This window comes from Neophocaena asiaeorientalis, unplaced genomic scaffold (assembly GCF_003031525.2).
Source record: "Neophocaena asiaeorientalis asiaeorientalis breed wild unplaced genomic scaffold, Neophocaena_asiaeorientalis_V1.1 scaffold496, whole genome shotgun sequence".
Lineage (NCBI taxonomy): Eukaryota > Metazoa > Chordata > Mammalia > Artiodactyla > Phocoenidae > Neophocaena > Neophocaena asiaeorientalis.
This window is the reverse complement of record NW_020174375.1, coordinates 3,659,889-3,684,168: the sequence shown is the minus strand read 5'-3', so window position 1 is coordinate 3,684,168 and position 24,280 is coordinate 3,659,889. Positions and strand designations below refer to the sequence as shown.

The 24,280-nt window shown below is 41.2% G+C and overlaps 1 protein-coding gene across 2 annotated transcripts in view; it reads right to left on the bottom strand.

Moving 5' to 3' along the window:
- Positions 1 to 24,280, bottom strand: part of DPYS (dihydropyrimidinase) — an 82,095-nt gene that overhangs the window by 26,595 nt on the left and 31,220 nt on the right. For both annotated transcript variants that reach the window (XM_024756335.1, XM_024756334.1), the window contains exons 5-7: positions 20,748 to 20,904; positions 19,379 to 19,520; positions 16,620 to 16,762 (exon numbers count right to left, since the gene is read on the bottom strand). In XM_024756335.1, coding sequence (XP_024612103.1) covers positions 16,620 to 16,762; positions 19,379 to 19,520; positions 20,748 to 20,904 — 442 coding nt within the window. The remainder of the gene's footprint in view (positions 1 to 16,619; positions 16,763 to 19,378; positions 19,521 to 20,747; positions 20,905 to 24,280) is intronic.

Sequence of the window (24,280 nt, the reverse complement as noted above, 5' to 3'; positions counted from 1 at the left end):
CTACATTACTGTGCGTCTGAGAGGAGACTGAGAATTGAAAAGGTAACTTGTCCAAGGTCATGCAGCTAGTATTTGAGATTTGAATCTAGTGACCCACTTCTGCTCTGAATCCCATGCCCCTTAACTACTGTGCCACACAGCCTGACCTTTTACCTTATATTATAGTTATTTGAAGAGTTTTTTTTAAATTTTATTTAATCTGTCTAATTAGGTCCTAAGTTATATAAGGGGAACACATTTCTCACTCAACTTTGAGTATGATATTTTGCACCCAGTTGGCACTCAATAAATGCTTGGGTCATAAATGAACAAAGCTGCAGTTGTTTTGAAGTCATTTCTGACTCCTTTACCTCATTCAATGTTCAATCTTTCTCCTGGTTGTCAGGAGAATTTTTCCTCCCGGGGGGAAAAAATGTCTTAAATCAAAAAAATTTTCCCCCATTTTCCTTGCCATCATCTTGTTTGAGGCCTTATCCCCTCAAGCCAGACTCCACCAGTAGCCTGACCATTCTTCCAGACTCCAACCCATCCTGCCCACTCATAACCCTAAAATACTATTTAATCAAGGTTTCCCAACTGATGAGCCCAGATGCAAGATTGAATCTCTGGGATCCCAGGGTGACCAGGCGTGGGCAGAGCTCATAGGCTAGTCACCTTTGACCAAAAGTATTCTCCCAGGTGACAAGCAGTCCTGGTGTAGGCTGAGGTTGACGATTTGTCTGGACATGAGACTTTCAGTGCTATGGGAAAACTGGGAAGGTTCCAGGCAAACCAGGACAAGTTGGTTTTGCTATATTCTCCTCCCAGTCTCTAAATCCCTTTCTCTTTAGTGCCGTGTACTCTACAAATAACTATTTTCTGCTTGTGCCATGTAAAAATAGGGAGGTACAGATTTAGATCAATTCAAATCCTCACACAAAGACATTCAATAGCTCGTGCTGCCTAAGAGAAAATCTTCTGTACTCAGACTACCATTCAAAGCCCTTGGCAGTTTGGCCAGGACTAATCTTGTCTCCAGCTGCCTGCCACCTTGACCCCTCTGCCCAGCCTCCTGGGTCTCCTGATTGCCCACTGAATTATCTTTTCCATTTTCCCTCATTTATCCCTGACTTCTCCATCTGGAGGGCTTTACTGCCCCCTGTCTACTTATCCAGAACCGTCCCCAAGGATTCAGCTAGGTCAAAGCCCTTTCCCAAGCCCAACCGGGTCTTCTGTGAAGGCTTGACGACCTCAACTCAGGACAATTATTTGGACCACTCACTGGTAGGAGTCAAGCACATGAGACCCTCCCCACTTCTTGAACTGATGTGTTGAGCGCTTCTAATTTTCCCCTTCCAAGAGTTATCTTATCCTTTCCCGTGTTTATATCTGGTCTGTCCAACCAGAATGTAGCCTCTTTGATGGCAGGTGTTACATCTTACATTTATGTCCCTCACAGCACTTAGCAACGCTATTTCTTATACAGAGTGAGCACGCAATAAATACGTGTTTGTAGGTAACCGGTTAATACTTTCTCCTCCCATCCCCACCATGCGAGGCACTCAGCAACCCTTCCGCACAGATAAACGCTCCTATTTTCTGTGTGTGGCTAAACTGCCTTTTTCTTTTTCTGCCTCCAGACTCTTAGCTTTCCTTAAATTCCTGGGTAGAATAGAACCAAGAGCAAAGTATAAACACGTCCCTCCTTGGTGATTAAAAAAAAAAAGGGGGGGGGCGCAGAATCACATTGGGGTGGGGTGGGAGGAGGGGAGACAGGAAGGAAATATTATATCAGAAATGTAAAGAAACCACCTTTAAGAAATTCTGCAGAGACAGAGAGCATTCCAAATATAGGAAAAGAGATAGAGCAAAGGTAGGGAGAAAAGGGCTTCACAGAAAAGAAAAAAAAAAATAAAATGAAGCTGTCTCTGTTAGAGTATGGCCAGAGAAACCTGCAGAAAGGCCTGGCACAAATGCCAAACTCTGTGTGAAGGGGCAGCCTGTGTGCCCCCCTCCAGAAGGCCGCCGGGAGGTCGCTGCCCAGTCCCAATTACAGGACTGAGGGCAGAGGCACAGGGACCTGATGGAAAATTTCCTTCAGGCAACATAATCTCGGCATAAAAAGCAATGCTGATCCATTTCCCTTCCAGCCAAAAATAAATCAAGTTAGACAAAGGAAATTAGGCAATAGGTTTAACGCGACTCCAGCTGCAGCTGCAAAATCAGCTGAATGTACCTTCACTCTCCTTCCCCAGCTCTCTGCTTTGCACAGCCCGCTCTTCTGGGAGGGCACCGAGTAGGTGTTCTGCAGGCACAGGACATCTTTTAAATGGAAAATGTCCACTGTCCTCTGGTGTCCAAAGAATCCCCCAGCCAGCAGGATGTGCTGGGAAGTGAGATCCCCGAGTACTGGCAGATTTGCAGGGACCTATATGCCAAGTGCACACTTGTCACCAAGGACAGAGCACGCAGTCTGCTGCCCTGCAGCCCAGCGAGGAAGCTCTGACCTTGGATTCAGGGGTGCCCTGCTCAGCACCCCCAGCTCACCACTCTGCATGAACCTATATATATACACATATATAGATGTGTATATATGTACATATAAACTTAATCTCAGTTTATACATGATAAAGTGGGGAAATCAGGGCCAACATGTGTGTTTATGCAAAATATGTGAGGCTGTAACCAGAGGCCCTGATGACTAGGAAACCGTTATATGTCTGTATTCGTGTGTCTTTGTTTGATGCTAATATTCTGTATTTCAGGGGTTAGGGATGCAGTTAGAATAACAAAATAGGTACAAAGCCAGGTCTACAGGTGGATATTTGCTGTGTAACCTCGGGGGACAGGAAGGGATCATAAGCCCTAGTTGTCTAACCCCACTTCCTACCACCCACACCCCATCTCCACATTCCATCCCACTCTGTTAGTGACAGCTGATCCCTGGAATGTCAGACTCGCAGCTCACAAAACAATGACTGCAGCCAAAAAGCAAAAGCCAGCACCTCTCCACTAACCCTGCCCCTGCCACCCAAGTAAGGAGTGAGATTATGCCTCACTTTTGTCTTCAGCTGCCTACTGTGGTCTTTGACACATGGCAGGGGTCCAATATATGGTTCTTAATAACTGAATAAATGAATGTGGGACAAGATAAGAGGTAATTAGGCAACAGGTTTAACGCGACTCCAGAACGGAAAGTTCTGCATTTACTTACAAAGAATCGAGCAATTTTATATTTTTCTACTGGCAAAAATTTGACAGCATTTGATGTAAAACAAATCAGGGACTAGACAGATGTCCTACAGAAACTCTCACACATGTATACAAGGATGTACACACTGTCTGAAACAGTGAAAGACTGGCAACAACCTAAACGTCCACAGCATAGGAAGGTATATAATTAATCATGCTATATTCATAAAATAGAATACGATACAGCGGTAGAAAGGGATGAAACACCTACACACATTTCGACATGGTTAGGTGCCAATAAACATAATATTGAGAAAGTTGCACAATAATATATATGGTCCAATATAATCCATATAAAGCCAAAAATACACAAAATATATTTATTGTGTATATATTGTGCTTGGGAATGCACCTATATATATATATATCGTACAAATAGGAAGAAATGCATGGGAGTAATAAACATCAAATCCAGGATCCAAGGGATTTATTGGGGGGAGGGGAGGAGATGGGCTTGGGAAGGTTAATACACAACTGTTAACTGCATTATTCTTTGTGACTTCTGTTTATATTAAATATTGCATCTTTGAAGAATTATGGACACTGTAAATTACTATCTGCTCAAATGGACTTAAAAGTGTGAAACAAACAAACAAACAAAAAGCACTTAGCATAATCCTGTTATCTTAACATAAACACCAGAGAAGGCCCAATATAAGTTTTTATATTATTGACTGAATAAATGTAATAAGATATTAGAACGCCACACAATTGCTCACACTTCACATTCTTAACCTACAAATGGCAATTTCATAAGGTACATTGCAGAAAAAAATGTCATAAGGGAAATGCAAAGCTCTGCATTTAGCTATAAAACCAATCAGCCTCACATGTTCCTGCTCTCGTGGTATTACAAGCAGAATCGGATCCAGTTCTGGGACTTGCATCTTTGTAGGATGTGGACAAGTGTGTGTCAAGAGAAGGGTGAGCAGAAGTGTGGTCAGGACATTGGGATTCTGCTAATCATGGACCTAAGGATCCACTGAGGGATCTGAGGATGCTTATGTGGTGATGCGATAACTTATTGGAGCCAGTGTCTTTCTTTAAATGTTTGATTGGATGAATGAATGAACTGTTATCTGAGAATGTAGATACATTCCTCATGGCTTCAGAGGCCAAACATGTTAGCAGCTGGAAGGAGGGTATTTTTAATGCAACCAAAGTAAGAACATCCTAACAATTACAACCATCCCAGGAAAGACTGAACAGTTTGGTTAGGTAGTAAGTTTCCTAAAACTAGTACTAATCAAGCAGGGCTATAGAGAACTCTGTTTGGGGAGTTAATTGGACTTTGAGTTCCAAAGTCTTCTCTCACACTATGAGAACCACTGCTTCTTAAGCCTGAGTGAGGAACAGAATCCCCTGGGGGGCTTGTGAAAACACAGGTTGCTGGGCTCTACCCTCAGAGTTTCTGAGACAGCGGGCTCCAGGAGGTGCCTGAGAATTAGCATTTCTAATAAATTCCCAGCTGATGCTACTGGTCCAGGGACCACACTTTGAGAACCCCCCACCTTTTCTTTTTTTTTTTTTGGCCGCACCGTGCAGCATGCGGGACCTTAGTTCCCCGATGAAGGATTGAACCCGTGCCCCCTGCATTGGGAGTGAGGACCCTCAACCACCGGACTGCCAGGGAAGTCCCAAGAACCACTGTTCATAAAAAAAAAAAGGTAAATTAGCTTACATTAAGGTTTTTTGTTTTGTTTTTTGAGCTTTGTTCAGGCCATTAGAAAAGACTGTGCTTCCCTAAATTACTCACTGCCTCCAAATAGACTTCCAATTGTCATCGTCTTCTAAAGAGAACAATGCATAGCAACTGATGCTTTCTCCAAAGGCCTTTGTAGGAAGCCATGCTCTCTGCTGTGCTTTAAGAATATAAGGACGGGGCTTCCCTGGTGGCGCAGTGGTTGAGAGTCCGCCTGCCGATGCAGGAGACATGGGTTCGTGTCCCGGTCTGGGAGGATCCCACATGCCGCGGAGCGGCTGGGCCCGTGAGCCATGGCCGCTGACCCTGCGCGTCCAGAGCCTGTGCTCCGCAACGGGAGAGGGCACAACAGTAAGAGGCCCGCGTACCGCAAAAAAAGAATATAAGGACACTGGGATTCTTTTCAGGTACTGATACTAAATTTCCCTCCATCCATTTTCATTCCATCTTCTGACCCCTCTGTAACCAAGGGCCCATGTTTTTAAGATAACTGTCCAGAATTATAAATGAGTCTGGGACCAAAACACAGAGTCGTTTAACCCACAACAGGATCCAATCTGGCTTAAGCCACATTCATGGCCAGGCCAGGTCTGGCAATGTTACTGGCCACTGACTCTGGAACATATCCTTGTCAAGTACTGCTTTGGGGAACGAGAAGGAAGAAGTGCCAAGAATTCTTTTTTTTTTTCAACTCAGAGGGAAAAATGTAAAACCTGGATCTTGAACGTGTTTCCGAAGCAGATAAACAAAGCCCAACCAAAATTTTAAAATCACATTTGTTCACTGGCCCGAGACAATTAATATCTGGTTTAAGTCACTCAATGAATAATTATTGAGCTGCTATATATTCCTGGCACTGTTTTGGTACCTAGGTATACAGCTGTAAATAAGACAGGCAAATGCCAAAGACAGAAAAATTTATAACATATGTCAGGTAGGAAGAAAAATATAGCAGGTTAGAAAAGCCTATGCCTTTCATACAACCACCATCCCTTGGTGCTTATTTGTTATCCAAATCCTAATGCTTAAAATAAACTATGCTTACTCTGGCAAAGGCAAATCGTCAACGATAGAATATGGGTTACTGTGGTCTGTCCCTAAGCCGCTTTTCCTGTATCATTTGAAGAAAATTGCAGCTATTAGTAGTGAAGTCCTTGGAAATCATTTCTGGTTCACTTGAAAGGTTCAGCTGCATAAGAACATGTTTAAATAAACAACCTGGAATAAATACTGGTTAAAATTTCACCCGTATGTAATCAGCAAGCTAGCTTTTTTCATGCATAGTCCAAAACTGTTTTTAAAAGCAAATGTCTTCCGAAGGTCACAAAATGGATCTTAGGTGGTTTGTTGAAACTGTTTCACTGCAAATAATTTTTCAAAGGAGTCAGCTCTGGGGGCACATGAGTTCTGATTTAATCAGGTTATCTTAGCCTAAAGAACCCACTAAGCTCCTTAATTTCAGTCATTCTTGCTGCAAGTTGCAGGTGTGTAAGAAACACAAGAGATGGAGCTTTTACATGAAATATAATTTTAGTCCTGTTTGGCCTGAAGTAAGTCATTACTGCTTTTGAATCACAATTATAGTTAATAATAGCTCCCACTTATTTGATCAATTGACCATCTACTGCCACTGACCGCCTACTACTACTGAGCACCTACTGCACGCCAGGCACTACTGAACATTAATTATGTACCATGCATTTCGGATATTTTGTTTTTTATTTCATTTATTATACCAAGCATTTTACGTACACTATCTTAAACACAACAATGCTATCAGATAAACATCAATCATCATCATCATCCCTATTTTACAAATAAACAGGCTGAAATTCAGAAAAATTAAATAACATTCCCAAGGTCGCATCCAGTATGTGGCAGACAGAGTAGGAATTGAACCCCAAAGCCTTTCTCTTTACCCTCTGGTTCTGCTCCTGCCCCCAGCAGCCGAGAAGGTGGGCTGGATTTTGTGTGGATTAGCAAAAGTCATTTACTCCTCAAGAAACTTTGCTATCATTTGCCAGAAAATTGTCAAAATTACTCTATAAATCTATGGTAACTACTATGTGTGCAAAAGCAGAGCCTTGGTCAACCTTCACCTGCCGCCCATGAACATCTGCAAGACAACACGGTGAAAAAGCATGGCATAAATCGTATTCATGTCCATCCACGCACATGGTACAAGGCCTGGGTCTCTCTCCCCTCCTCCCACATGATGCGTTGGTGTGGGTTTGGGGACTGGGAGAGGAGTGAGTTATAAACAGTCTTAGAAACAGGCATTAAAATCAGAGTTTTCAGGCTGACCAACATTTACAAGCAGAGACACGGTAGTCGTGTTTATGTGCCTGTGTGTGAGTGCGTGCTAGCATGTGTGTGTGCAAACGCTTCTTTTGAGAAGGAAGATGATAGTGTGCAAATTAGTTAAATGACACACGATGTGCAACTTCAGGGGAAAATGCTTAGTAGCTTCCGTGAAATAGCCACTGATAACACAGCTGTAATCATCAGCCACAGTCGTCATCACTGTTCACCAAAGGGCACCTTACTCCCTATTTCTTCTTTTTCCCCACATCCCACACTCCCCACTAGCCAAGGACGAAACAGTCATTCTCCTTTTCACACACAAGGCCCTCTCTAGAACTCAGGGGGGCACTTTCATTAAGCTGCAAGTCATTACTCTTCTCTGAATATAGTTAAGTTCATTTATCTCTATCTTCAATGAGAAGGGGAGGGAAATTAAGCAGGAAAGACAGCACAATGCCTTCAAGAATGGTGTATTCAAGGTCGAAGCCTGCCATAATTGAGTTAAAAATAATAAACGAAAATAACTGTGAGCAAAGTACGCCTGCTTTGCAAAATACAGTCCAGCCTAGAAGTCTTCATTAAATGTTCCAGTGCACACAGTGTGTTAGTGTGCTTGAGATTCTGTGAGATACCCTACCTCTCAGAAATACTGAAAAGGGACAGTTGCCATGGTAACTAAGTGCTATTTAATGAATGCAGAAGAACGGAAGCTCATAGGATACTCTTAAATTGCCAGAACATGAGTTATTGCTGCTGCTATAGGCTTGCAAGTAACTCACATGCCAGCTTCTCTAATAAGGTTTTTAGCAAGTTGGCCGATTTGACTGGTCTCTGTATTTACCACATGATACCACAAGATTCTGTCTTGACACTACATGAAAATCATAACCCTGATTTCGTCCTCCCGACTCTAAGCTCCAAGATATCCTACAGAAATGGGCCAGACATTTACATAGGCAACGTGTCCTTAAATTTCAAGCTCTGACCCAAGCAGTGATGTGTTAGGGCACACAGCTCTGTCACAAGCAATAGGCACTGGCTCAAAGGGCTGTCACACTCAACACAGCAGACTCTTTTAACTTCCAAAACAGGTGAGTGCTCCACAGGCACCAAATGCAGTTTGTTCTGATTGTGCAATGACAGAGAAGAGCTATCGCAGCTGATTTCTGCAGGAACTTTTTACAGGCTAGTAACGTCTTAGGTAACCTTTCAACAGGGTGTCCAAACCTTCTCTACAGACGCCCACTCTCAATCCTCTCTCAGCATCCAGCACCACATATCAGATACCTCACCCTGGAATCATCGGCTTTTTATAAAGGAAAAGAAACATGGCTGCACTGCCTGTCTTTCCCTTGTTCTCCTTCAGCAACTTTAATGCAGTCCATTTTTAAGGTTACAGATCGTGTTGCAAGCATACTTCTACATGCCATTAATAAGTAATGAGAATTAAAAAAAAGAAAGGAAAACTTCTATGTTCCATGAAGCCAAATATCATTAGCAAACGCATCCATCCTCCAGAGGCTGGCTTTTTCTTGCATAACCAGAAGCTTGAATGGCCTGGTTGGGTCCCTTGGCTCAATGTGGGCTGTGGGCGCCCCCTTCAGGCTCTGGGGTGAAATGCACATTGCTGTCATTTGACATACTAACTAGTCAGCAGGGCAATTAATTGCTTTTGCTAAAAACCTTTCAGGAAATTTCGAAGGAAAATTCTGTTCAAACTCTAATGTTGTGGTCAGACAGAAAGCCTTCACATCACCAGCCTTTAGCTAATATTAAAATTAGATAGGTAAAATCAAAAGGAGTATCTTGCAAGAAAAAAAAACCTACAGATACATCTATTTGTTCATTTGATTAAATGATGCTTCTTCACTAGATGAGCTCTTTAAAATTGCCTGTGTCTGTAACGAACAAGATTAAAACGAGATAGGCAGCCCACGACCTCTTCACCCTCCACTCCCTTTCCACAGCCTGAACCTGTTCTTTCTGCTTGTAATCCCTGACTTTAACTGCCTCCACCCAGACCCTGCTACCAATGCCTCAGTCTACCTCACCTCCATGTTTAGCCTTGACTCTGAGGGTCAGAAGCCTCATTTTCTCTCCTCTCTAACGTGACCCTAGGTCCTATGCCAATGACTGCACTAGTGCAAGAATGATCTTTCCTCCCTGGGCTTCCGTGGCACCTTGTTTCTGCCTCCCATGTGATATCCTTAACACGTTCCTCCTGAGGCTGAGACCCTTTGACTTTATCTCTTACCTCCTCTCCATAGACTGTCAGCTTCCCAAAGGCAGGGCCTGGCTCTTGTACAACCTTGACCCTCATGCCTGGCTCTCAGCGATGCTCCCTGCTGACTGAAAGAACCAGGAAGATAGTTCTCTGTTAACTTCATTTTCTTCTCTTATTTATTATAAGAGCTGCTTAAAAAGCTAATTGTGCCCCAACCTCAAAAATGAAGGGGACACAAGGAAAAGAAGACCCGTGAAGCAGTTCTTTCTTCTTTCCTTAGAGAATCCTTTCTCCTTTATTCATCTTCATTCATTTCAACAATTATCGATAACTTGCAATACGTTAAAAGTGTGAGGAAGAGCTTCCCTGGTGGCGCAGTGGTTGAGAATCTGCCTGCTAATGCAGGGGACACAGGTTCGAGCCCTGGTCTGGGAAGATCCCACATGCCGCGGAGCAACTAGGCCCGTGAGCCACAACTACTGAGCCTGCGTGTCTGGAGCCTGTGCTCCGCAACAAGAAAGGCCGCCATAGTGAGAGGCCCGCGCAACGCGATGAACAGTGGCCCCCGCTTGCCACAACTAGAGAAAGCCCTCGCACAGAAAGGAAGACACAACACAGCAAAAATTAATTAATTAATAAAAAACTAAAAAAAAAAAAGTGTGAGGAAATGCTATTCTTCTAACTTTTCCTCTCACTATAATTGTTGCTGAATAAAATCTTTCCAATTTTCCTTTGTCATTTCTTTACTTTTCCTCAGCTTTATTGAACTGTAATTGACATATAGCATTGTGTGAGTTTAACATGTTGATTTAAAAAAAAATAATTTATTTATTTATGGCTGTGTTGGATCTTCGTTGCTGCGTGCGGGCTTTTTCTCTAGTTGCAGAGAGCGAGGGCTACTCTTGGTTGCGGTGTGCGGGCTTCTCATTGCAGTGGCTTCTCTTGTTGCGGAGCACAGGCTCCAGACACGCAGGCTCAGTAGTTGTGGTGCACGGGCTCTAGGCGTGCAGGCTTCAGTAGATGTGACGTACGGGCTTAGCTGCTCCGCGGCATGTGGGATCAAACCCGTGTCAACTGCATTGGCAGGTGGACTCTTAACCACTGCGCCACCAGGGAAGTCCCTAACATGTTGATTTGATACACACTTACATATTGCAAAATGATTACTGCCAAAGCACCTCCATCATGTCACATAATTAACCATTTCTTTTTTGTGGTTAAAACATTTAAGATCTACTATACAGTGTGGAACCTGTATCCTTCTCACTCACCCCTTCAACATTTATTGTGTTTCTACTCTGTGCTGAACTGGGTCAGACTCTGGGGCTGTAGAATCAGTTAAAACATAAAACTAGAGCATAATTCCCCACTCCTTAAGTGTGGGCTGTGCATAGTGACTTCCTTCTAAAAAGTACAATATGGAAAGGGGAAGAAATGACTAATTGTACAGTGGAGAAAACAGACGCAGCTGATCCAGGTCAACGACGACGGTGAGAAGTCACGTTGATAGTAGGTACCCTTGAAAGGTTGTGATGAAAATAGTACTTTGCCTCTATGGTCTTCCTCCCCAAACCCGTAACCCCAGGCTAATAACGTCAAAAAAAAAAAAAAAAAAAAAAAAGGAAATAGACATTCTGCAAAATACCTGACCAGAATTCCTCAAAACTGTCAAGGTCATCAAAAATAAAGTCAGAAACATACAGAACAGACTTGTGGCTGTCAAGAGGGAGGGATGGAGTGGGAGGCTGGGATTAGCAGATGCCAAGTGTTATATACAGAATGGGTAAACAGCGAGGTCCTACTGGGCAGCACAGGGAACTATATTCAGTATCCTGTGATAAACCATAATGGAAAAGAATATAAAGAACATATATATATATATATGTGTGTGTGTGTATAACTGAATCACTTTGCTGTACAGTAGAAATTAACACAACATTGTACATCAACTGTACTTCAATAAAAATAAGAAAATAAAGTCAGAAAAATTCTCAGAGACCAAAGGAGCCTAAGGAAACATGATGACTAAATGCCATGTGGTGTCCTGGATGAGATCCTGGAATGGAAAAAGAATATTAGGCAAAAACTAATAAAGTCTCAATGTATGAACTCTAGTTAATAATATCATATCAAAACTGGTTCATTCATTGTAGCAAATGTATCAGAGTAATGTAAGATAATCATAATGGCAACCCACTGTGGGGCATTTGGGAGTCTCTGTGCTAACTTTGCAACTTTTCTGTAAATCTAAAACTATTCTGAAACAACATGTTTATTTTAAAAAATGGAATTAGACTTCAAGAATGTTAACGAGGGAGAAAGACAGTGAATAAAGGCTGTGACACAGCGTGGTCGGTGCGCATGCGGCATTCCACAGAACGCAGTCTGCGAGGCGAGGAGAGGCAGACCATCGTGGTGGTGAGGTAGTGGCTGGAGACAGGGGGAAGCTATGGGTGACGTGCGGACAGTTAGCGAAGGCTTAAAATATTGTCTCGCACCAGACAGGTCCTCCTTGAGGTCATCAGCATAAATTTTGGTCAGGAACAGCCAGCTCAGATGAGCAACTTTCTCCTAACAAGCAGGCCAAGAGTAGAGAAGGCTGATGCTATGATCGACCTGGATAAGGGATCAGCATTCAGTTTCTGTCAAATTCTCTCTTTTGATATGAACTATGATAAATGCACTTTCTCCTTCTTCAAATAAGTATTCCTTTTCAAAGGTGAGGGAGAAATGAGAACACTCAAACTGTCCGGTCTAATTCCTAGCAAGGTGGAGAGCCATGGGAAGGCCATTCCCTGTGGATCTTCTTTTTAACCCTACACCTGGGTATCTCCAGCGGTACAGCCTTAGTCTCCTCCGCTGTTGTGAAGTCTGAGGACACCACCAGCTCAGGTGTAAAACACTGTCTTCCTTAGACAACTGGACAAAGAAAAATGACCTGAACTCAAGGTTGTGAATAATTCACTTCCTTTACTTACCACATACATTGTTGCTTGGAGGATATTTATAGGCTGTGATTATGTCCCTTTGAGTCATGTTTTCAGACTATATAAATTTAGACCACTCTCTCACCAGTGTTAGCTACTGATTTCTATAACATTCTTTGTCCTCCTTTTCCTAGTCAGTTGTTTCAGAATAGCCCTTAATGATCCAGATGTTTAGTTCTTATTCTTTTTTAAGATCTATATATTACCTGCTTAATTTCCTTCATTTCTACCCTAAGAATAACTAACTTAAGGTCAAGCTAAAAAAGCCTCTGTGCTTTTAAGTTTTTATCACTTTCGCTCATCGGTTCTCTAGTATTTCTTATATAATATCTGTCCTTCACTTTGTAACAGTAATGATATCAGAAAATTAAATATTTACATTTTTAGATGTGTCTTTTAGGAACATGATACATATTGGCATGTGATTACTAGTGCTGGGTCTTCTCTATTGATGTCTGCTTATTGTGTATAACTAAGCATAAAGAAAACCAGCACAGCCCAAGAGCCTGATGTGTAGATCCTGTTCCCAGCTCATCAGTGCCGAGCTGGAGAACCCAGGCATGTCATTTAAGGTCTCTGAATGTCCGTCCACTTTCTCATCTGTAAAATGAGATACTAATCATTTTGATGCCTACTTCAGAAGGTTTTTGTTACAGTCTCCTGAGAAATGCAAAGATGTTTTGTAACCTCAGAAATTACCAAGGTTATTTTGTATTGATCTAGTTTGGCTGGAGGCAGATGAACCACAGGACTCTATGTCTCTGACTCTCGGAGACTTAAAAAACTGGAGACCTTTTTGTTCTTCTTTTCTTGTTTTAATGTCCTTTTGAAATACAGGGAAATATTATCTTTACTTGGGAGCATGTGTTGAAATGATCTATCCCTCTTTGGATTTCTTTGACTTATATCTTGCTTCTGCAACCCTTTAAGAATTTTCTCTAAGCCACCGTCAGAATTTTTTGCACTATCCTTCTTCATCTTTTTCAGTGCGAAAACTGCAGAACGTGAGAAATGGGATAGAAGGGGTGGTTAAGAGGAGCCTCCATAGAATAATGAATCTGGAAGAACGCAGGCGTAACTCGGAGACAGTGCAGGTTTGATTCCAGAGCATTGTAATAAACTGAGTATGACAACAGAGCCAGTCACATGAATTTTTTGTTTTCCCAGGGCATATAAAACTTATGTTTATACTATACTGTGTCTATAAGTGTGCAGTAGCATTGTGTCTAAAGAAACAATACACATACCTTAATGAAAACTTATTTTATTGCTAAAAAATGCTAACCATCATCTGAGCCTTTGGCAAAGTCCTAATGTTTTTGCTGGTGGAGGGTCTTGCCTGAATGTTAATGGCTGCTGACTGACCAGAGGGGTGACTGCCGAAGACTGAGGTGGCAGCAGCAATTTCTTATAATAAGACAACAATAAAGTTTGCCGCATTGATTGACTCTTTCTTTGATGAAAAAATTCTCTGGAGCATGCAGTACTGTTTGATAGCATTTTACCTACAGCAGAACTTCTTTCAAAAGCGGAGGTAATCCTCTCAAACCCTGCCTCTGTTTTAGCAACTAAGTTTACAGAATATTCTAAATCCTTTTTTGTCATTTCAACACCTTCACAGCACCTTCATCATGAGTAGATTTCATCTCAAGAAACTACTTTCACAACCTCAGGCCCCACTTCTATTTCTAGTTCTCTTGCTATTTCCACCACATCTGCAGTTACTTCCTCCACTGAAGTCTTGAACCCCTCAAAGTCATCCATGAGGGTTGGAACCAACTTCTTCCAAACTCCTGTGAATGTTGATATTTTGACCTCTTCCCATGAATCACGCATGTTCTTAATGGCATCTAGAATGGTGAATCCTTTCCAGAAGGTTTTCAACTGACTTTGCCCAGATCCATCAGAGGAACCACTGTCTATGGCAGCTATAGCCTTACGAAATGTATTTCTTAAATAATAAGACTTAAAAGTTGCACTTACTCCTGATTCATGAGCTGTAGAATGGGTGTTGGATCAGCAGGCATGAAAACAACATGAATCTTGCTGTGCATCTCCATCAGAGCTCTTGGGTCACCAAGTGCATAGTCACTGAGCAGTCATATTTCAAAAGGAATCTTTTTTTCTGAGAAGCTGCTCTCATCAGTGGGGCTTAAAATATTCAGCAATATCCACAGATGTGCTGTCATCCAGGCTTTGCTTTTCCATTTAGAGAGCACAGTCAGAGTAGATTTAGCACAATTCTTAAGGGCCCCAGGATTTTCAGAATGGTAAATGAGCGTTGGCTTCAATTTCAAGTCATCAGGTACATTAGCCCCTAACAAGAGAGTCAGCCTGTCCTTTGAAGCCTTGAAGCCAGGCATTGACTTTTCCTCTCTAGCTGTGGAAGTCCCAGATGGCATCTTCTCCCGATATAAGGCTAGTTCATCTACACTGAAAATCTGTTGTACAGTGTAGCCACCTTCATTAAGGATCTCAGCTAGATCTTCTGTGTCACTTGCTGCGTTACCTTGTGCTTTTATATTACGGAGATGACTTCTTTCCTGAAACCTCATAAGCCAACCTCTGCTAACTTCAAACTCTTCTTCTGCAGTTTCCTCACCTCTCTCAGCCTTCATAGAATGGAAGAGAGTTAAAGCTCTGGATTAGGCTTTGGTTTAAGGGAATGCTGTGGCTGGCTGGATCCTCTATCCAGACCACTAAAACTTCCTCTGTATCAGCAATAAGGCTGTTTCACTTTCTCATCATTCATTCGTGTGTTCACTGGAGTAGCACCTTTAATTTCCTTCAATAACTTTTCTTTTGCATTCACGACTTGGCTAAGTGTTTGGTGCAAGAGGCCTAACTTTCAGCCTATCTCGGCTTTCAATTTGCCTTAATCATTTCTAGCTTTTGACTTAAAGTGAGAGACATGAAACTGTTCCTTTCGCTTGAACACTTAGAGGCCACTGTAGGGTTATTAACTGGCCGAATTTCAATATTGTTGTGTTTCAGGGAACAGGGAGGCCCAAGAAGAGGGAGAGAGATGGGGGAACAGCCGTTTGGTGGAGTAGTGAGAACACACACAAGTTCACTGTCTTACAGGGGCTCAGTTCGTCCCCAAACAATTACAGTAGTAACATCAAAGATCACTGATCACCACAACCAATGTAATAATAATGAAAAAGCTTCAAGTATTGCAAGAATTACCAAAATATGATGCAGAGACACAAACCGAGCAAATGCTATTGGAAAACTGGTGCTGACAGACTTGCTCCATGCAGGTTTGCCACAAACCCTCAGTTAGTTAAAAACATGGTATCTGTGAAGTGCAATAAGGTATGCCTACATAGACGTCTGTTTACTACAACATAACCCTTAATAGACTTTGAATAAATTCCTATTCAGTAAAGGTAGAAGGTCTTATCGTATCCCTGTTTGCACACATACGCGTGCATGCACACATGCGTGCGTGCACACACACGCGTGCATGCACACACACACACACGCAATGTTAAAGTATGTGGGATTTTCTCCATTACAGCTGCAGAGTTTATGAAAAACAGAAATCAGGATGCGGGTGTTGTCTGTGCCAACATCCTATAAGGAGAAATTAACAAAGCTTCAGCTTCTATTGAATACTTTTCTGAACTGGTGGAATCAGCCAAACCTGCGATACTCACATAGAATCATGGAAATTGGAAACAAAAAGCCGGAGTCTACTGGGAATGACAGGCTCAAGATGAACTCAGCTGGAAAATTTGGCTAACTAAAAGTGACATCCTTTGTGCTGGCATTTTTCTATCTGGAAGCTGTAAAAAGGCTGTAATTATTTCGAGTTTTCAATGCAGCCCTTTTCAAACTAAGCCTTTCCTTTTCTTCATTGCTCTGCACCTTTCCTCCATGTGAACTCAGGCGTTTGCCAAGCACTGAAGTGGGAAATTCATACTGGTTTTATACACACATGCATTTCCAGGGAATGGGAAGCAACACAACTGTTGCATTCTCTATGCCAAGGAAAACAAAAGAATGTTTGTACATCAAAACCTTTATCTTGTGCATAGGCTCAAAATACGTGAGCCTGGCTAAATAAATCACCTAATAAGAAATGGCTGATTAAGGCCAATGAAAATTTCTTTGCAAGTTAGTGCTTTTCCTCCATGGAGAAGCCAATACAAAAACTTAGACTTACCTTGTGGCTTTTGGGTCCCAAATCACAATGTCAGCATCTGAGCCCACAGCTATTTTTCCTTTTCTTGGATACAGATTAAAGATTTTAGCTGCATTTGTGCTGGTAACTGCCACAAACCAGTTTTCATCCATTTTGCCACTGTGCTGTAAAACAATTCAAGGAAGAAAATACATTTCTTTTTCTGATAAATGATAAAACACTAAAAATCTCCTGTCAATCAAAGTACAAGAATTTTATCTCTTAGAACCAAATAAAATTGCACCTAATATCTTATATCGTGAAGCCAAACACACCTGTGAATACTGATAAATCTTAAACAATCATAATGATAATGATGCGGATGAATGGGGTTATATACGGAAGCCTGAAAATAAGTTTTCAAAAACCTATCAGCTTAACAAAACAGCCCCATTAATTTTTCCCATTCTTTCCAAAATCACACAGACAAGAGCTAAATATTGGTAACAATATTTCCAATTCTTGTTTAAAGTTTACTACCACCACCTACTACATTTATAATCTGGGCCTAAGATTTATGAGATGATCATGTAGACATTATGTGGAATATTACAGAGTTAAAATAAGATAGACCTATAATTCAGGTGACTACGCTTTTAGAAATCAACTAAGAGGTTCAATTTTGTGCTACTGAAATATACATGAACCAACAGTCAGGGACTGTCTGCTGTAAGAGATTTTAATATGGACAAACTTCAGTGGGATGTGATCCCTCTAAAATGATTTGTTTTTAAATGTTGAGAGTTCATCCCTATGTACATTTACATGGCAAGAGCATCCTTACGGTTTATTTAATTATCAAAGGGTCCCCATCTCATAAAAACATTAAGAACCATGTCCTGAAAGTAATTTTCCCCTAAATAAACCATCTGAATGTTTCAGAAAATAACATAGGCTCCTGTATATTATGAAGTACCTGATCACTTTAAAGCCATTTATATACTTTATATATTATGAAAATCTGCTGTAATGAAGGTATCCATTGTAATTCACACAAGTTCAAAGTGAAAGGTTGGACTGTTACCAAGAAAGTCTAGGCTTCCAGGAAGATGGCGTAAGAGTAAGATGCGGAGATCACCTTCCTCCCCACAGACACACCAGAAATACATCTACACGTGGAACAACTCCTACAGAACACCTACTGAACGCTGGCAGAAGACCTCAGACCTCCCAAAAGGCAAGAAACCCCCCCACGTACCTGGGTAGGGCAAAAGAAAAAAGAATAAACAGAGACAAAAGGATAGGGGCGGGACCTGCACCAGTGGGAGGGAGCTGTGAAGGAGGAAAAGTTTCCACACACTAGGAAACCCCTTCGCGGGCAGAGACAGCGGGTGGCGTTTATAGGACATTCCATCCAAAAACAACAGGATACACATTTTTCTCAAGTGCTCATGGAACATTCTCCAGGATAGATCATATCTTGGATCACAAATCAAGCCTTGGTAAATTTCAGAAAATTGAAATTGTGTCAAGTATCTTTTCCGACCACCATGCTTTGAGATTAGATATCAATTACAGGAAAGGATCTGTAAAAAAATACAAATAAAAAAAAAAAAAAAAAAAAAGACAGTCTAAGCAAAGAGAAAGAAAATAGAAGTCATCTGGGATGCTTAGAATTAGGGTAGAGGTAGCAGGGGGTGGAGAGGACAATTGGTAGAAGGTAGGGCTGTAGAGATGTTTTGAAGTTCCTTGCATGTAAATTAACTGTTGAAATGTCATCCAATAAGTAATGCTGAAAATTAAAGGATTTTAGAGAGGAAAGTAGCATGAACAGACCCTGGTGTTTGAAAGGCAACTCTGGTCTTAAGAGTGTGGGATAGATTGTAGCAAGCCAGAGAGTGGAGGCAGGGGCACCAGCTGTGAGACGACTGCAATGGTCCAAACAAGACATGGGCCTCAAAGTAGAATGGTGGACATGATGGTGGAAGTAAGGAGGCATTTTGGAAATAAAATTGACAGGACCTGGTAAAATATTAGAGCTAGAAGTGAGGGGTATGTGTAAGGGATTCTGTGGTGTGAGATGTGATTAATGTGCCATTGAAGGGAGGGGTTCTGAGAGATGGGTGAGAATGGCATGACAATGGGGACCTCAGGTCTTACCAGGCACGTCTCCACTACTGATCTTTACAACTACACCTGTCAGCTGGCTGGATAGGCTAACATATGAAGCCATTTGATTCTTCTCCATCCTCAGGTAGAAATTTTTAAATCATGAAATTAAAAAAAAATCTCTTTCCATATTTTGGATTATTATTTATGTAACCTCATACAGCAGTTTTTAAAACATAATATCCAAAAGTTCTTTAAAAGGGGTATCTACATTTTTATATGAAAAGGAGGTATGAACGTAATATAAATTCTTGATGTCCTTTCAATCATTCCAAGTATTTATATCAGTGACACATGAGGAACTAGGATTCAAAAACATGGAAATCAAGTAGAAGTGCTATTACATTTCAAAGATTTCAAGAATAATCCTCTAGGTACCCAATCTAAATTTATACCCTAATGTCTGCATAATGGTGCAAAGCATCCTCTAAACCATGCAGAGAAGAAAGTTGTTTTTCATTATTATCTTGGGGGATGGCATGGTGGTGGTGATACTGTTGTATTCCCAGTTTCCACTCTAGTGAAAACAATCAAAAAACTTCTCTATGAAGGCTTTTGCCACTCTGGTCCTAAAATGGGCCAGATTCCGGCTGAAAAATCAGGCAAAACAGACTGAGTCCTGTAAAACTCACCACGCCTTTTTCCCATATTACTGACATCCGGTCCTCAACACCATTCACTCCATTGGGAATCTTAGTAAAATCATCCTTCCCAAGAGCTTTCTGGCAGGTGTTGAAAGTGCAGTGGTCAGACCCTGTTATGGTTAGATCACCACTGTAAAAGAGAAACACACAAGAGCAATAGGGGTGAGTAGATAGAATATGTCAGGAGGAAGCTACCATAACCTTCCCTGGTCTCTGGACCCCATTCTCAACTGACAGTCAGAAAACTGCAATGGAGAATGGGCAGCTTTTTCAAGTACATATTTCACCCATGCCTGTCTCTATTCCAGGAAACACTTTGGGAGAATAATACTCTTACATGAAGCATGATGAAGGATCGTGCTTGGGTCAGAAAAAGTGGGTTCTAGGCTCCATCACCTACTGGCTATGTGACTATGAGTTTGTTCAATGCTCAGTTTCTCATCTAGAAATTGGTAATTATATATACTTGATGACAATTATTCAGGGTCACTGGCAATAACATAAGTGAAAATTTCTTTTGAGTACAGAATTACACAAAGGTGAACCACGGTGATCCACATGAACAGAGGCAGCCCCTGGCCACATGGCAATGTTGATGAGCAGAGGTGGGACACTGGCTGAGGATGTTGAGGTCACGAGCAACAGGAATTGTGCTTTGACCTGTGAGTCACCTCGAGGATGTAGAAGGCTGAAGGAGGCAGGAGCCTGAAAGGAAATGGCAAGTGAACTCTTGGACAGTCTGTGGTGAAAAGCTCTTTGTTAACTTGGATCTGAGTATCCATGAGTGGGGAATGTCTGAACGTCCATGAATGGTGTATTTCTCAAGAAAAAATGATCAAAATGTCTCCCAAAACAGCATCTGAAAATAGTTTGGATGGCCTTTCATGGGGATAACCTGCTCAGAGGGTAGGATTTTGCCTTTCACCTCTCCAGTGGCTCTGCCCTAGACATCATCTCTTGTATCTATACAACAAGCACATCTGGTTCCTGGGTTATATCAGCATAGAAAAATATTCAAGACTATTCTGTATGATAAAAATAGGGCATATTGAAGAGACCTGGTCCTAGGCAGCAAGAGATAGAAAAGACAATGAAAAAATCAGAGCAGAGGAAAATTTCAGTACAAATGATCTGATTTCTCTGTGGCCAGGAGAGATTTTATACCACATCATAACACAATTAAGCCAATGCTTTTGGGTCTCCAGATGAAGGATTCCCCAGGGCCTGTGAGGTCAAGTAGGACAGAAGACTGGGAGGTCAATGGAAGGTCCAGATGGTAGGACAAGATCTCCTACACTCAAAACACTCAAGATTTGGGACCAGCAAAACACCTTACAACCATCTACTAAACTATTACTTAGCCAATAGATTCATGAGGAAGTCAGGCGTTGAAGGGTCCGGTCGTAGGGGTGGACCCATAACGTGATGGGCTGCATGGGGCCATTCTCTATTCCAGTAGTGAGTGCCATCTGTGCCGAGACCTGCTGCGATGGGTTCTCCATAGACCACCTTCCCTGGAAAGTTCAAAGGGAAGCGTTCAGCACCTCGATTTGCTCTTAAGAGAGCTATTTGACAAACACATAAATATTAGTCTTCTCTGTCCTACCTAAACTACAATTTACCTCTCTGATCAGGACTGAAAAGTAAAATCTACTGTTTACCGAGCCTTTCCTACGCTCCAGTCAGTGGGCACGGCATGCTGTGGTAGATGACTGTACCCACTCGCTGATATTAGGCTTGGCCTCATGGCTTCCTTGGGCCAATTATATATGAATAGAAATAACATGTGCTGCTTCCAAGCAGAACCTGTTAGAGCCACAACGAGTTCTCCCTCTGTCATGAGACCAGGAGAAGCTGCTTCTTCAGGTGTGTCTCAGAATGAAGAGACTCTAGAGCAGAGGCAGAGCCAACCGATGATGGATATGAGTGTGAATAAGACGTAAATCTCTGCCATTGTAAGCCACTGATATTTTCGGTTAATTTGTCCCTGTAGCATAACCTAGCAAAAGCTGGCTGAAATATGTGCCATTCTAATGGAATCTTCTCGAAAACCCTATCTGGGAAAAGCTATTATTATCTCCATTAAAGTGTGAGTCCTGGGCAAATATCTAGAGAAAACTATAATTCAAAAAGATACATGCACCCCGATGTTCACTGCAGCACTATTTACAATAGCAACCTAAATGGAAGCAACCTAAATGTCCATCAACAGATGAATGGATAAAGAGGATGTGGTACATATATACAATGGAATATTACTCAGCCATAAAAAGAAATGAAATTAAGTTATTTGTAGTGAGGTGGATGGACCTAGAGACTATCATATACTAAGTGAAGCCAGACAGAGAAAGAGAAATATCATATGATATCACTTATATGTGGAATCTAAAAAACAATGATACAAATGAACTTATTTACAAAACAGAAATAGACCCACAGGCATAGGAAACAAACTTATGGTTACCAAAGGGGAAGGGAGGGAGGGATAAATTAGGAGTTTGGGATTAACAAATACACACTACTATATGTAAAATAGATAAACAACGAGGACCTACTACATAGCACAGGGAACTATATTTAATATTTTGTAATAATCTGTAAGGGAAAAGAATCTGAAAAAGAATATATATATATATATATATATATATATATATGTATATATGTGTATAACTGAATCACTTTGCGGTACACCTGAAACTAACACAGCATTATAAATCAACTATATTTCAATAAAATAAATAAATAAAGATAAAACTTTTATAAAAGATGAGGTTAAGGCTTATAGGATTAAGTAACTTTTGTACAGTTAAATTACACGCACTCAGCATAGACGGGGTGGAGAAGGTAGGGTCTGAATCCAGGCATTTTGACTTGAGTGGTCCTAACCTCTACACTATACTATCCTGATGACAATGATCTTATGGTCATACAGAGTCCAACCACACTATATCTCTGCTGCGAGTAGACTGATCATCTTTGCACACCCTTAAGGCATAAACCTCCTCTAAAAACTTATGTTAAATAAAGTAACACTCAGTTAATAAAAGTGTAGCCAGAACTGCACATTTATAAAATCATGCAAATGAGGCCATCAAAAGCACACGGTGTTCGAAAAGTTAATAGCTTGTAGTGAATGTGAATTTAAAATCAGGAGCCTATCTCTGATTAGCATTTGTCAGCATAACAGATTCTTTGGCATCCACCTGCTCATATCCAAGCAGTCATGAAGGAGAGTGCACAGAGAGGAGAAGCTGGCATCCCAATTACTTCACTCTGGTTAACCAGATGCCACAGACTTGAGTTAAAATCCTGATATACAACTGAAATGCACTGATTTCCTCAGAGTCCTGACAGTGGATGGCCACCAGCTGCCTAAGTCATACAGAATTGGAACGTAGCACCCTATTACCTCACAGATCATTTCTCCCCCAAATGAGCCATCTTCCTCCAGTGAGCCTAGGGATTTGAAAAACCCTGAAAGCAAGGCTGCTGGAAGCCTAACCAACTTTGCCTCTTATGTAACCTAGCGTCGAACTATTGTTAACGAAAGTTATCCTCCAAGAAGTCAGCCACGGCTAATATCCTTCACTTTCATGATGTACACACACTAGATGAATACCACCCCGTTTCTTACTGTCCTATTCCCAGAAAAGAGGAAATGCCGTTAGTGTCTCCTTCTGGTGTACCGAACAAGAAGCAATCACTTTTAACATGAACTAAGAGGTAATGCACTATTTACTGGAGAGATAACAGGACGGGCATGGTATTTTATCTGCAGGTACAAAGAGACCTTCCTATTCCAAGGGAACTTCTTACGGATGCTTGGACAATTAAAAACTCAGATTCTTGATCTGCAATCACTTTACAAGTTGCCAACTCAGGATTTTTCCTGGTACTTCATTACAGAGGAAAGAGTCTTATCACATGTTCTGTTCAATCATCTGGCCCATCAAGGTGGTATGGGAAAACAGTTCCAAAACTTCTACAATTTTAATAGCTCTCAGGAAAAATTAAAAGTGTCAGCATCTACCAGGAGTCTGCCAGGACTGTTTTGAAACCAGATGACAGGTAATTTCCTTGGAAGGGTTTAGCACCTTTACAATATGACGTGCCACTTTTTTGGTATATACAACAAGATCTTCGTTAACAGGGTTATTTTCAACTGTCTCCCCATTAATTTATCTGTAAGTACTTAAAAAAATGAAAAAATAAAAAAGTAAAAATTCCTAACTATTCTTCCCTGTATTTCAGAATGGTTCTAAGACATTTTTCAAAGGACTAAACAGCATGCAAACTGTAAAAAGAAAACAAGGGGCCTGGATAATACATAAAATGAAGAATCAAACTAGATTAATTCAGCATAACGGTGGGTTCTGTTAGATTTGGGCCAGAAACAAAGTAGTAATAAACATATCTAATGTATGTATAGCACTCTAGAGTTTGCAAATACAGCTTGAAGGTCATATATCTTACTTGACCTTCATGGCAACCCAAACACTGGTTTGACAGACAAAGAAACGGACACTCAATAAGACTAATTTGTCTATGACACAGGGGTAGTGAGTGGTACATTAGAATTAGAATCCTAGTATACTGATAACATACCATACATATGCAGTATGTTAGTAGGAAAAGTATCATTTTCATTTCTTGGTAAAGAGCATGTCTTTTTAAAAGTCAACCATAAGATCTGTGGACATGGTTAAGCAATTTTCCAATTTCACTTACTGGTTTGATTTACTACATTTAACAGGTTAGTAATGAAAAGTCCTAGATCTGTCCTAGTCTGATACTCTCCTGATTACATTCGAGACCAGACGATTTCAGCAACTCTTGGCAGATAGTACATATCCATCATTAATATCCTCCCACTGGGGCTTCCCTGGTGGC